This window comes from Lepidochelys kempii, chromosome 6 (genome assembly GCF_965140285.1).
Source record: "Lepidochelys kempii isolate rLepKem1 chromosome 6, rLepKem1.hap1, whole genome shotgun sequence".
NCBI lineage: Eukaryota > Metazoa > Chordata > Testudines > Cheloniidae > Lepidochelys > Lepidochelys kempii.
The window spans coordinates 88,583,323-88,598,199 of NC_136385.1; the positions used below are offsets into that span (position 1 = coordinate 88,583,323).

General features: G+C 38.6%; 1 protein-coding gene across 20 annotated transcripts in view; it reads right to left on the bottom strand.

Annotated features, from left to right (window-relative positions):
* Positions 1–2,944: 2,944 nt before the first annotated feature.
* The window catches only part of SLC25A21 (solute carrier family 25 member 21), a 396,597-nt gene continuing 384,664 nt past the window's right edge, over positions 2,945–14,877 (bottom strand). For 18 of the 20 annotated variants that reach the window (XM_073349071.2, XM_073349072.2, XM_073349076.2 and 15 more), the window contains 3 exons: positions 8,618–8,799; positions 7,723–7,775; positions 2,945–4,629 (listed from right to left, as the gene is read on the bottom strand). In XM_073349071.2, coding sequence (XP_073205172.1) covers positions 4,568–4,629; positions 7,723–7,775; positions 8,618–8,799 — 297 coding nt within the window. In that variant the 3' untranslated portion in view covers positions 2,945–4,567. The remainder of the gene's footprint in view (positions 4,630–7,722; positions 7,776–8,617; positions 8,800–14,877) is intronic. The other 2 variants (XM_073349087.2, XM_073349091.2) reach the window with 2 other exon arrangements.

Below are 14,877 nucleotides of genomic sequence, written 5' to 3' on the forward strand. Positions count from 1 at the left end.
TACTTGACACTAACCCCCCAAAAGCTAATATTTTGGTCTTTTCAAACTTACCTGTTTTCCAAGGGCAATAATAAAGTTCTGAATATTACTCCAATAAGTCTTCCACATGCTTCCAGACATGTGTGGAACACATGCATGAAAGAAAAAGATTTGAAAATTGGTGTGACATTTCATATCCTTAATAGAATATTAATATATTGTGTACTTTTAGAATTCTTTTGTGCAATAACTTAAAAGAACATCACTAGATATAGACTTTAAAAGACTGCATTAATTACATCATCTTGATTTCTTCTTAGATATATTAAACATTGCTTCAATGGCATGATAAAATCCAGTACCTACTATGGGAATTTCATGCTTTTATTTATAACTCAAATGGCCATAGGCAGATTTCCATGGCACTGTAAAGGAAATAATGAGTAAATAGCTACATATGCCATATGATCAGCAATCCTACACAGAGGTACATACTCTGAGTAGTTCATTAACGTCAATGGGATTGTTCACAGTGTGTAGGTCTTTGCAGGATCGGGGACTAACAAGCAGCTTGAAACTTTGTGGAAAGCTTTCAGAAAAACATATTTCCACAGTAACCATTTGTAATTTCATAAACAGAATGAGGACTACAGATTAGGAATAATCAGCATGGCAGATGGACTCTAAGGGCTGTAGTTAGCTTTGATCTTTGCATAAAAAGACAGTTGAATCATCAGGACTTCTACACACAGAACACAGATATAACCTGGCCCTAAAGAAACAAAGATCCTGGAATTCAGCAAAACATCCACTGATTTAGGCCCCAATTCAGCAAAGGACTTCAGCAGTTGTTTAACTTTAACAATGTGCTTAAATCCATCTCTATTCAGAAAAGCATTTGAACATGCACTTAATTTTAAGCACATGCTTAAGCCCACTAAAGGCAATGGGATTTAAGCATATTCTTAAGTGCTTTGTTGAATTGGGAGGGCTTGATTCTGCTCTCATTTGTACCATTTTTACATTGGTAAAACTCTAGTGACTTCAATGGAGTTATTCCATATTTATGCCATTGTAGCTCAGGTCAGAATCTCGCTCAGAGATCCTTAATTCCATGCTAAAGATAATGGTGTCTTAATTCCAGGCAAATTCCCTATTAAAAAAGTAAAAGGGAGAAGAAAAAAATTGGGGAAAATGATTAATAAAAGATTTTCTTGGCAACATGTCATATTTTCCAAGTTTTTTAACTTTTAAACTAATTCTTAGACAAGATACTATAAACATTGAATTAAGAAGCCCATCTGTAATCAGCAACATACTAACACAAACAAGGCACAAGAAATGAAGACAAAAAGAGGAAAAGCCTTCCTGAACTACAGATTTTCCATCCCAAAGCATTAACAGGTCTGTGATAAAAATGCCCCTGTTTCAAAAGGCTGATTCCCTTTCTTTTCTGATCCATAGAGTCCAAGATGGTGTCCCAGTTGAAATAAGAGACTGCTTTCCTGTGACTCTCATGAGGCATGAGTGTGTCTTTAAATGATACTTAAAGGGTCAGATCCTCAGCTGGTCTAAGCTCTGTTGACTTCAGTTGAGGATATGGCCCAAAGTAATTATTCCATGTGTGGAAATGCAACTTTAATGCAAAGTTTTTTCCTGTATCTGCATTCCTTTGTTCAGGGCCAGATCTCGGTACATTTACTCACTCTGAATAATACCTTAATCTGTGAGTGGGAAGTCAGTAGGACTATGTGTGGAGTAAGGTGCTACTCAAGGTGAGTAAAGGTATCTGATGTTAATCCTTATTGAGCTGTTTATAATTGCTTCTTGGGGTAGTAGGGAGGTTAACATTGTTTTTTGATGTAAAATTACCATGCAGAATTTTCCTTTATCCAAGGACTTTTCGTACAGAATATACATATTGGTTAAACTGAAAGACTGTACATATTAGCTTAATGACCTAACACCTTTAAATCACTTTTAAAGACTAAATCCCCATTTTTATTTTAATGATAAATGGGTCAAAGTCTGTTCTCAGTTGCACAGATGTAAATCTGGAGTAATCCAAGTGGAGTTAATTTGGATTTACACCAGCATAAATGAGAGCAGAATTTAGTCCTCTAACAGTCAACATTTCCCACACTGTGCACATGAAGGGCCCAATCCTGAATTCTCAGAGTACCCAAATCTTTCAAAAGAGAAGCCTGGTGGAGCACCAGGAATAGTGAATAGTGTGGGCTTGAAGAGGTTAAAAAGACACATTTAAAAAAAAATGATTCCACGTTTTCTGCTAATGGTCCTCGTTTTACCAAATGATCAGGCTGAACTATAATTAAAACTAATAGATCATGTTGAAAAATATGTACAACAGAAGGCTGTGTATGTATATACTGAATGTTAAAAGCCTTTTATTTTTATATTTTGAATGCTCTAAATTAATAAAAGAATAATTATAATGTATTTGGTTTTTCTTTTTTCAAAATGTTCCAAGCACTATCTCTTACACTGCGTAAGGGCTGATAATAAAATGATCAAATGAGGAATACTTGCCTAGGAATTGTAATAAAATTAAAAAAGGACCATATCTCATTTTGTTGGCTTTAGCCACTGAAGTAACACAGCTTTGAGATGTCAGTATGGTCAAATCCAGACAAAAGAGACATTTTCTGTGTGCATGTCAGTACAAGAATGCTTGAAAATGCTGAGAATGCATTTCTATTCTAACCTTTTTCCGTTTATAATGCATTTAAAAAAAAAAACATTGCAGATGCCAGACTTCACACCTGAGTTGTCCTTAAAAAAATAATCTGCAAAGATATTCTTCTAGGATTGCTGAAGAGAAAGTTTTGCAATTATCTAGAAGGAAGAACATCTAATATTAGCCAGTACAAATAATGTGTACAGTGATAACATAAATGTTTCCAGCCATTTAAAAATATATAGACAATAGTCAGCAAAACAGGACTAGATAAAGGTAATTGTTTATTGTGAACGAAATACAGCCCTTCTAGTATTTAAGAAGACAGCACTTGAACATCAACAGAGAGGTGATACACTACGTGAAGTTAGACTTTGTCTTCAATAAGCATGACAGAAATGTAGTATATCCTATTTCAAATAGCAATTGAAAATAGAAAAAAGTAGGAAAATATATTTGAAATATGAGCTAATTTATACTGAATATCTGGGAAAGCAAACATATTTAATTTCATAACAAAATTCAGTATTTGTTTTTCAGAAAGGCTTATGGTTATTGAATTAAGACTGCATATGGGATATCAGTATAGGACACTGTTTCTTAACCACAAGGGGGTCACGATAGGCAGTCAGGGTGGTCGTGAGGTGTTGAAACATTTATTACAATCTAAAGAAAAGAAAATCTTGATCCCCACTCCTCACCCACCTTTACCCTTCAAGGTCAAGTATTCTCTGTCAACTTCTTGAAACATATACACACACATATACACTGAAATGAATTATATAGGCTTACTGATATATTTTTTATTCTCACATTTACAGCAAATGAAAGGGTGTTCATGATCATTATTTCTCTTGTATCTTTTAATTTGATTTTTTTAAATCTGGAAATAAAAACACTTAGGGTGAAATGTTGGCCCCCACTGACATCAATGGGAATTTTGTCTTGACTTCAGTGGGGCTAGGATCTCCCCTCTGAACATTTCTGTGAAATTTTCAGATGATTACTGTTGGGCAGGAGTCAATGGGACTACTCATGTGAATAACTGCTCACAATGTGAGTTCACAATCTGGCCTTATATGTCCAAAATGAATTAAATTACCTGTTTGTTTGTTTATTGTCTACTTCACTGACTTCTTTGGTTGTTGTACAATTTTATGTGAGGACAGAATTTAGGTAAATTGAATTATGCTCATCATCTTTCTATGACCTGTTTGAAGTAAGGATAATATTCAATGTATAACTGAGACTATGCAGAATGTTTGACAGTAGGTATTATTTGAGGTATGGGGGCAATCCATCCATCCTTTTCCAAGCATCACTCCCATACTGTGTTAGAACTGCATGATTGGACCCAGGATTTACTTCAGATTTGCAAAGTATGGGCCAGGTCCTCAACTTTAAAGTCAATGGAGCCATGACAATTTATACCAGTGTAGGATTTGGCCCAACATGATTAATGCACTTCTCCTGCTGAGTTCACCTATCAAGAAACTTAACCTGACATTTTAACAATCACTAGTTAAAAAATGGATGCATTTACTAAATGACATAATTTACTGCCCATTACATTTGGTTTGTTCTAGAGAAATTAACTTGTTCCTGTGTTACCTTTATATTTTTTCTTGATCACTGGGGCCCTGATTCAGCAAAGCAAATAAGCACATCAGTGCTTAAAGCTAAGCCTGTGCCAATGTGCTCTGCTGGATCAAGGCCATAGGGCCCAATCTTCCAAAGTGATCAGTGCCTTCAACTCTCATTCATATCAAAGAGAACTGTAGCATGAGTTCCTCTTATATTTTGCTTTATCTATGTCCTTTATATCATAACGTGAAATTTATCAGGTATACAATTTCAAACAGTACATTGTTTTAGAAGCAGTACTTCTGATCACCAGTTCTCCTGAAGCCATGCATAAGCATATTCATAAACCAGAAGCATCACTGCACCACCTAGAAAAGAGGACATTATCTTAAGTATCAAATTAGATCCCTTCGATATTTTGCAGGACATATATAGTGTCATTTCTCCTGAACTGAAATTATAAATTGAAATATAATGAAACTGCATTAGCAAAAACTCTCTGGATTCTACCCAATCACCAGTTCTTAAACTATACAAAATTTACCTAACACTGGAACACAAAGTCAATGTGAAAAGCTTGTAAATTAAACCAAGAGCACCCTTACTTTTAAATGTAATTTTCTTACATATTTTTCATACTTTGTTCTAAAAATTTTCAGCAGATGTTTATTTTATTTTTTTAGCTATGGTACAGACAAAACTCTTGATCTGCAAAAATATATATATATATATATATAGGGAGAGAGAGAGAGAGAGAGAAAGAGAGAGAAAGATTTGGACATGAAAAGAATTGAATGAAAAGACACAAATTCTTCACCAGAATTGTGAAAATCCTTGCAAGTAAGATTTGAAAAGGCTTATCAAATGTTTTGTTTGACATTTGGGTTGGATGGTTTAACAGGACCTGTTGTTTGAAAATCATGGTACTGGTATTGAATCTAGTCTTCCCATGGTTCTATCTCATGAATCCACAGGCAAAATGTGGGGTTGATGGATTGATATTGGTAGAATCAAAAGTGTGACTAAGCCCCAGTGCTAATGCAATGAGGGAACTCTGACCGGAGAGAAACAAGCATGACATTCTAAGACTGGGCTATAATTATTATGCAAGTTAAATAAATAGACCCGACACAGTTTCTAACAAGGGGGATTTTCAGAAGGCCTCTGCGTAGCCTCTGAAGAGGCCTATACATTGGGGAAATTATGAAAGATAATTGAAAGATTCTACCCAATACAAGTAAATGTAGCACAACCTCGACTGTAATAACCGAGTAGGGCCCAAAGCTTTTCTTTTTTCCCTAATTTTGCCTGTTGGATCAGATAGCTTAATTAGAATGCAGCATCTCTGAAAAGCCAAATAAAAACATCTTCTACTGAACTGAGTTGACCTTTCTGTTCCCATGGGATAGGCTCAGACAATCAGAGACATAGAAATGCCATGTGACTTGTCGCATGTGACTTAGTCCAGCAAACCATGCTCAGACTTGAAATACACTACAAATAGCAGCCTAATAAAGTTCACAGATAGCCAGACCGGGGAGCGGGGCGGGAGGAGGAGGAGGAGGAGGAGGAGAATTGCAAAAAGGCTTTCACAGACAGTTTGGCAAAGCCATACTAATTTGCAGTCACAAAAAGAACAGGAGTACTTGTGGCACCTTAGAGACAAATTTATTAGAGCATAAGCTTTTGTGGGCTACAGCCCACTTCATCAGATGCATAGAATGGAACATATAGTAAGATGATATGTATATATACATACAGAGAAGGTGGAAGTTGCCATACAAACTGTAAGAGGCTAATTAATTAAGATGAGCTATTATCAGCAGGGGAAAAAAACTTCTGTAGTGATAATAGCTCATCTTAATTAATTAGCCTCTCACAGTTTGTATGGCAACTTCCACCTTCTCTGTATGTGTGTGTATATATATATATATATCATCTTACTAAATGTTCCATTCTATGCATCTGATGAAGTGGGCTGTAGCCCTCTAATAAATTTGTTAGTCTCTAAGGTGCCACAAGTGCTCCTGTTCTTTTTGCAGATACCGATTAACACGGCTGCCACTCTGAAAACTGTCATGTGCAGACATAGTTTGAACTCACGCCAGGGCTGATTTCAAGTACTTAGAGAGTGTGAGTTTTTCGTACAGCTCTCTTACACAAACTATTTATGTTGTAGACAGATGGACTTACCTTTTCAGCCACAATTAAAATTGCTTTCTTATTTCATTCAGACAGCAAAACCTATATATTAGTCAATGGGACTATTCATGGGCTTAAAGTTAAGCACATGCTCAATTGCTTTGCTGGATCTGGGGCAGAGTGGTAGCACCTTCTGGAATCAAGTTCTTCATTATAAACTTAGCTACGCTGGCTGGAACAAGGAAAGCGGGGATCTTCCTCCTCCCTGCCCATTGTGGGGGCATTAGGCAGGAGAATGCTGTGTGCTCCCTGGATTGTATCTGGATTCCCTGTGCCCCACCTTTCTATGAAACTGCACAAAGGCCAGGCACAGTCTAGCTCCTGGCTGGAGAAAATCATTTACAGGAACACGCAAGCATTTACAGGAAAATCTCATACATTTTTTATAATGAAAAACACGAAACGTAGGCAGAACAGATACTGTTAACAGACACAGTTACCTATTGGCTTTTAAATCTGTGTAACCTTGCCTATTAAACCACCTACTCCAACTGGAAACACTTGTTTACATGGGAATAAGATCCTGGTCTATTTGCGGTACCTGCACTCTCAGCCAGGCGTGCCCGCTTGGAATGGCAAAACTCGAAAGGCCCCAGATCTGTTCAAACTTACACTCTGTTTCCCATCATCCCTTACAGGCACTGGAAGCAGAAAATAACTAGAGTTCAGTGCACTTTGGCTCTGCCTCTACATGTCTCTGATTCACCCCCATGCTAGGCTGGTGTAGAGCCCTTATGCCCGTACTGACCTGGCCAGGGAGGCTCCCTGCAGAAAGGGTGTTCTCAGGGAGCCACTTACGCCAACTTTATGGCGCCTTTACACTATCAAAGAACATGAAGTAGCCTTAATGTAACAGAATCAGGCCCAAGGGGTGAGGGACTGACACTAACTGTTTCTATAAGCATATCCTTCAAGGGTCTTCAAAAGTGTGCCTGAAAAATATGTGGACACATCCATTCGCACATACAACCGAACCTCCTTGTGCTTCATGATTTGTTCACTGATCAGGCATCTGCAGGCACCTAAGGTCATTGGGTGCACAGTATTCCAATTTAGACATGCAAATATGCTTTTTTGAGGGCAAATTTAGCACAACAAATCCAATTTTTTTAAACAAAAATAATGTAAATATTAAGGGCCAGATTTATGTACAGTATTTCATTTGTTTTATTGTTATTTATTGAGTCTTAAATTTAAATGGAAACAAGACACAGAAACAAAGAATAAAGAAGAGACAAAAATAATGGAGGCAAAATTACCTGGGCCAAGCCTCATGATCTTGGGAACCAACCCTTTGTACAAAGCCAGGAACCTGTAGCAGAAAGAACAAAAGTTTCAAACAATATTATTTTTCTACAAACAGAATGGAATTTTATCTTATGTTTGCTGAGATACTGGCATAGCACTTACATGCAATTATTTGGAATGACACATGTCCAATACCAGACAGTATCTGGATTTTAACATTTTGCAGAGGTAGATCAGACAAAGAGAAAAAGTTAATCAATGTTCAGTACAAAAGCTATGCTGTGATCCCTCCAATCAGAATCATGACTTTAATCAGTGAGATGCTTTTTACTTTCAAGACAAGTCTGTTAACAACAGCTGCATTACATGGATAAAATGACTGCTATAATTGAATATCAAAGCCACAACTCATTGCTCACTTGAGAAATATTTAAAAAGTTGGAGAAACTTATTGCCAAAAGGTTCTGTCCTCCATTCACTCATTTCATCAATCATTCTCAATGTATAACTGTATTCAGAAATTGCAAGTAGAGATTTTAACTGTGAAATGTTCTGTTGCTCTACTGATATTTTGCATTTGCAAAGCAAAGAGTCAGTTTTATCATTACCAAGCAAAAAATGCTGTGCTTGAAATGTAGTAGGCATGTATTTGTGGGTCATAAATTTCAACAACATAACAGTAGTTTTGCAAATATTAAAAAAGAAAAACCCTATAGCTGAAATAGGAAGAGGTTTCTTCTTACATTTAAAATACATCTCTAAAATGTTACATTGCACTCTCTCAACACATAAGTGCAAGGTAGCTTCATGTTCCTCATCAAATCTGACATATTACAACATAGCTTTATGGACCCATTTGAACTAAAACAGAGGCCTGGACATTTTAGTAAAATAAGAATGTTTTACCCTTCTTCCTTATAGACTGTTGCCATAGTTTTAAAACAGGTTCTATACTTGATCTCGCCAGGCTCTGGCTGTGGCCCTTGAATCCTACTTTTTGCAACATCAAAAGGGATATTAACCATTGAGGCTATTGTCCCTGAGACTAGCCCAATTCCAAATTTTCTCAAGAACTCCAAAGTTGGCTCCTAAAAAGAAAGAATGAATGAATGAAAAAGGAAACGGAAGCACCTAAATAGGTTAAACACTACAAAGTAATATGCATTTAATCAGAAAACTTGCACAACACGACACACTCATGTTATTCTAGCGGAACACATTAGGATTTCCTAGGCTGGAACTTGTTTTCTTGACAATCCTATTGGCTATGTTTTTACACATGGTCTAAATTGCTGAAGTACACATTTCCTCACACAGGATTTATAAACACAGTTCATAAAGAAAGACTGGTATGGCATATGGGGATGATTTGTATAATTGGGCTTCACAATGTACTTAGTATTACTGTATCAAAACAGGAGAAATCCAAGCACTCTATTAGCTAATTGGCCAGAATATTTTACAAATGACAGCAACTTCCACCATGAAGCCTACTAAAATGCTCATTTGTGTGTTGGACCCCCAAATGTTAAATTAAATAAAGGCTAATCTCAGTCTGCTGCCATTCCCCTCCAGGTTTTTTACATTTATTTTCAAGTGTAGCTGATCCACTGTACTGAGAAGTGCTAGCTTCCTGTTATTAACAATCCAACTTGGTGCAACAGCAAAACAGCCTTCAACATTCTGTGCATTATAAACAGTAGTAACTCACTAAACTAATTGGCTGAAGAATTTACAACTCATTGTTTCTAAACCCTACTATTCTTTCATGATAAAAGATAGAAACAGATTATAAAGCAGACCTTAAAACATTTTGTTCCCTCTCTGTTTGAGTCTAGATGATCCAATTGTGCTTTACTGGATTCCCTTAGAAAATCTTTCTACCTTGGCATTCTCTATGACATCAAAGTACTCAGTTTATTTGGGAGTCAAATTTTCTTTAACAAAGTCTAATCCCATTTCTGTGAACAGTGTTCATCACAGTGAACTCTGTCATAATGAATTTTCTAGGCTGTCCGCATAACTTTTTATGCCCCTGTTCTTCCATTCTACACCAACAGAGCAAAAATCCTTTTATATCATACCATGCACTGCATTCATGTTTTGCAAGAAGGCACTCAACACACAGCAAATCAATAGTAAAACAATATAGGATGATGCAATGTCATACATTCAGCTTAATATTAAAAATGTAATAATAATAAAATAAGAAGAAGAACAACAACGTTTCTTTTAAAGGTGTTGTTTGAGCCATACACATTCCTGAGGAAAAGAATTCTAAAAAGGAGGTACATAGTGACCTTACATTTGTTACTGAACATAGGAACAGTCAATAGGTTTTCCTTTGCAGATTTGCAGCTAGGAAAATTAGTTAAAACTTCATAATATAAATTGGACTTCCACGTGTTGTAAGTTTAAAGAGAGGCTTTTAAATCAACACAGTGCTTATATTTAGTTACAGAAAAAGTAACTCCATAATTTCACAATAGAGGGCATTTACTTGGATAATCCTTTTTAAACTAAAAGTAAAACAGCTTTTGTTATAATTAAACATTACACAAAGTTCTTGCCAGAATGCTAAGCAGCAAATTATTGTCAAGACTATCTGTACAAATCCAAGCTGTGTGCATGCAATTACAATTAAGGCGGGGGGAACCCTGCAACATTTCAGGTTTTACAAAACTTCTAAAACCAACTGTAGCCAGGAGGCGACAAGTGGCACATTTGTATTCAGGGCTGTAAAACAGTCTGAAACCCCCTTTGGGGAGGTAAGCTCTTTGGGGCAGGTACAGTACAGTACAGTACAGTTTGCATGACACCTAGCACAGTGGATTGCTATTCTAGGTGCTACTGTAATACAAATGTTAAGCAATAATAATTATATATTAAATGTTGAACCTGGGGCCAACTGCATTTGTGCTGTGTCCTGGCAGGTCAGCTCTTTTTGAAATGTTGAGCGTTCTCATGTGTATTGGGGTGTTTTGAATTTCAGGGTTATATGCTTTGGGATTAATAGTACCACAGATGCCATGATGCACCAGAGTGTAAAAGCAATGCAAATCTAATCAAAATATGACACTTTTATTTCAGAATAAGAGAACTCCTTGACTGAGATGATCCCAACTATTGAGGGAGACATCTAATTCAAAATGCAGCACTTCTGGATGTACCAATGGAATAACTGAAAAATCATATTAGACTATATTTGCCTGTCTTACCTCGAATACTAAATGTCACATGTATAATGGTGTTCAGAAACCAGTGTGGGAACCTGAACAACATGGGCATTCAAGAGTACTGCATTCAGAGACTCTGATTCTGCATCAAGCTGACTACTTGTGGAGAAAGGTCCTACTCAGTGTGGATAAAGATGACAGAATCTGTGCCAAAGAATCTTTAATTATAATCAAATCCTGTTTCTAGGCAAAGGACATGGACCTTACTGTAACTGTGGGAAGTGTTATTTTGTTATTACTTGTCTAATTGCAGCCAATATTTTTAAAATTGTCACTGATTTTGTGATTCAATTTTAGGGTGTTCCTCTTGAGACCCCTTGCTGATTTTCTGAGTGCTGAGGATGAACAGCTTAGAATAAATAATACTTTGCATTTACATAGTACCTTATATGCAAGGATGTCAACATGCTTTCCAAGCTTTAATTAATAATTTTTAACCCCTCTGGATTAAACTGTAGAAGAATGGTCTTCTGCTGTAAAGAACTATGTACAATTATGACAATATACATGATGAATAAATAGTAAGAATAAATTAGTATTACAGCCTGGTCTTTTCAAAGGAACCTAAAGGAATAATACACCAAACCCACTGATTTTCAATGGGATTCGGGCATCTAAGTCTCTTAGACTTCTTTGAAAATTCTAGTCATAATACTCAAGAGTTAAGTAAGACACAAAAGTGTTAAGTGATTTGAAATAAGTCATAAGAAATAAATACATAAACTAAATAAATTTGCCCCAGGTCACGGAGTGGGTCAGTGGAGAATCCAGGAATAGAATGTAGAGGCCAGACTCCTTCATTCTCTGCTCTATACATAGGACTACACTCCCTCTCTCTCTATATTTACGACTTGGTGCTATGACTCTACTAGGGATCAGGATAGGTCCATCAAATTAATTTTCACTCATGATCTGATCAGGATTTGAATCAAAGTTTCTAGAGCTGCAATATCAGTACACTGACCTTGCACCATCTAATCACCGTTGCCTGACTTTGAAGGGAACAGCTGTAGCAGCATGTCAGATTGAACCCACTATTTAAGGGAATTATTGGTATAAAAGAAGGAAGTTTTCTGATTTTTTAAAATATGAATGGACGAGACCAAATTCTGCATTGGTGTACACACAAACATTTCTATTGAGTTCAGAGGGATTGCAGAGGTATAAATCAGTGCAGAATTGCTAAAACAACTCTTCAAAGTTTTAAACATGTACTATATGTTCCAAAATTCAACCAAGAAATGAACCAATTAGGTTGGGAAACATTTGACCAACTCTGAAAAAAAGTTTTTCTTTAGTCTCTCAGATCCCTACCTTGCCCACCTTACAACATCCTAAATAATAGGGAGGTAGCGTAATCTAGTGGAAAGAGCATTGCACCTGGGCAAGTCTCTGAATCTTGGTTCCCTTCACACCCTTTGTCTGTCTTGTGTATTTACACTGAAACCTCTTTGGGGTACAGGCTACTGTGTGTTTAGTCAGACCCTCTAGGAACTAGTGGAATATAATAATAGTAAGTGAAAGCACCATGGAAGAGACTTGGTAACACAAGGTCTCCTACAATGCTCACTATTGCACTTCTATTTGCAATGAATGCTCTTGCTACATTTGTGCCACTTCAGAACCCTTCTTTGAAAGTCTCATTGCTAAAGTTGCTCATTTAAATTCTCTAAAATGACCGTAAAAAAAACAAACTGTGAAAACAGATGCACAACAACCTTGGGGAATGAATGTACTGCAGATACAAAGCTGTTGTCACAATCCTCAGAGTAACATTTCCACTTGCTCCTGTGGTGGACAGCTGCAGCTTGCTGGCAATCCACTCAGCCCTGGTCTACACTAGGAGTTTAGGTCGAATTTAGCAGCGTTAAATCGATGTAACCCTGCACCCGTCCACATGATGAAGCCCTTTATTTCGACTTACAGGGCTCTTAAAATTGCTTTCCGTACTCCACCCCTGACAAGTGGATTAGCGCTTAAATTGGCCTTGCCGGGTCGAATTTGGGGTACTGTGGACACAATTCAACGGTATTGGCCTCCGGGAGCTATCCCAGAGTGCTCCATTGTGACCGCTCTGGGCAGCACTCTCAACTCAGATGCACTGGCCAGGTAGACAGGAAAAGAACCGCGAACTTTTGAATCTCATTTCCTGTTTGGCCAGCGTGGCAAGCTGCCGGTGACCATGCAGAGCTCATCAGCACAGGTGACCAGGATGGAGTCCCAGAATTGCAAAAGAGCTCCAGCATGGACTGAACGGGAGGTACGGGATCTGATCGCTGTATGGGGAGAGGAATCCGTGCTATCAGAACTCCGTTCCAGTTTTCGAAATGCCAAAACCTTTGTCAAAATCTCCCAGGGCATGAAGGACAGAGGCCATAACAGGGATCCGAAGCAGTGCCGCGTGAAACTTAAGGAGCTGAGGCAAGCCTACCAGAAAACCAGAGGGGCAAACGGCCACTCCGGGTCAGAGCCCCAAACATGCCACTTCTATGATGAGCTGCATGCCATTTTAGGGGGTTCAGCCACCACTACCCCAGCCGTGTTGTTTGACTCCTTCAATAGAGATGGAGGCAACACGGAAGCAGGTTTTGGGGATGAAGACGATGATGATGATGATGATGAGGTTGTAGATAGCTCACAGCAAGCAAGCGGAGAAACCAGTTTTCCCAACAGCCAGGAACTGGTTCTCACCCTGGACCTGGAGCCAGTACCCTCCGAACCCACCCAAGGCTGCCTCCTGGACCCGGCAGGTGGAGAAGGGACCTCCGGTGAGTGTACCTTTTAAAATACTATACATGGTTTAAAAGCAAGCATGTGAAAGGATTAATTTGCCCTGGCATTCGCAGCTCTCCTGGATGTACTCCCAAAGCCTTTGCAAAAGGTTTCTGGGGAGGGCAGCCTTATTGCGTCCTTCATGGTAGGACACTTTACCACTCCAGGCCAGTAACAGGTACTCGGGAATCATTGTACAACAAAGCATTGCAGTGTATGTTTGCTGGTGTTCAAACAACATCCGTTCTTTATCTCTCTGTGTTATCCTCAGGAGAGTGAGATATCATTCATGGTTTCCTGGTTGAAATAGGGTGCTTTTCTTCAGAGGACATTCAGAGGAGCCCATTCCTGCTGAGCTGTTTGCCTGCGGCTGAACAGAAATGTTCCCCGCTGTTAGCCACGGGGAGGGGGGAGGGTTGAGGGGGTAGCCACGCAGTGGGGGGAGGCAAAATGTGACCTTGTAACGAAAGCACATGTGCTATGTATGTAATGTTAACAGCAAGGTTTACCCTGAAAGAGTGTAGCCACTGTTTTATAAAATGTGTCTTTTTAAATACCGCTGTCCCTTTTTTTTTCTCCACCAGCTGCATGTGTTTCAATGATCACAGGATCTTCTCCTTCCCAGAGGCTAGTGAAGCTTAGAAAGAAAAAAAAACGCACTCGTGATGAAATGTTCTCTGAGCTCATGCTGTCCTCACACACTTTTGACAGAGCACAAACAAATGCGTGGAGGCAGACAATGTCAGAGTGCAGGAAAACACAAAATGCCCGGGAGGAGAGGTGGCGGGCTGAAGAGAGTAAGTGGCAGGCTGAAGAGAGGGCTGAAGCTCAAATGTGGCGGCAGCGTGATGAGAGGAGGCAGGATTCAATGCTGAGGCTGCTGCAGGACCAAACCAGTATGCTCCAGTTTATGGCTGAGCTGCAGCAAAGGCAGCTGGAGCACAGACTGCCACTACAGCCCCTGTGTAACCAACTGCCCTCTTCCCCAAGTTCCATAGCCTCCACACCCAGACGCCCAAGAACGCGGTGGGGGGGCCACCAGCCAACCAGCCACTCTGCCACAGAGGATTGCCCAAAAAAAAGAAGGCTGGCATTCAATAAATTTTAAAGTTGTAAACTTTTAAAGTGCTGTGTGGCATTTTCCTTCCCTCCTCCACC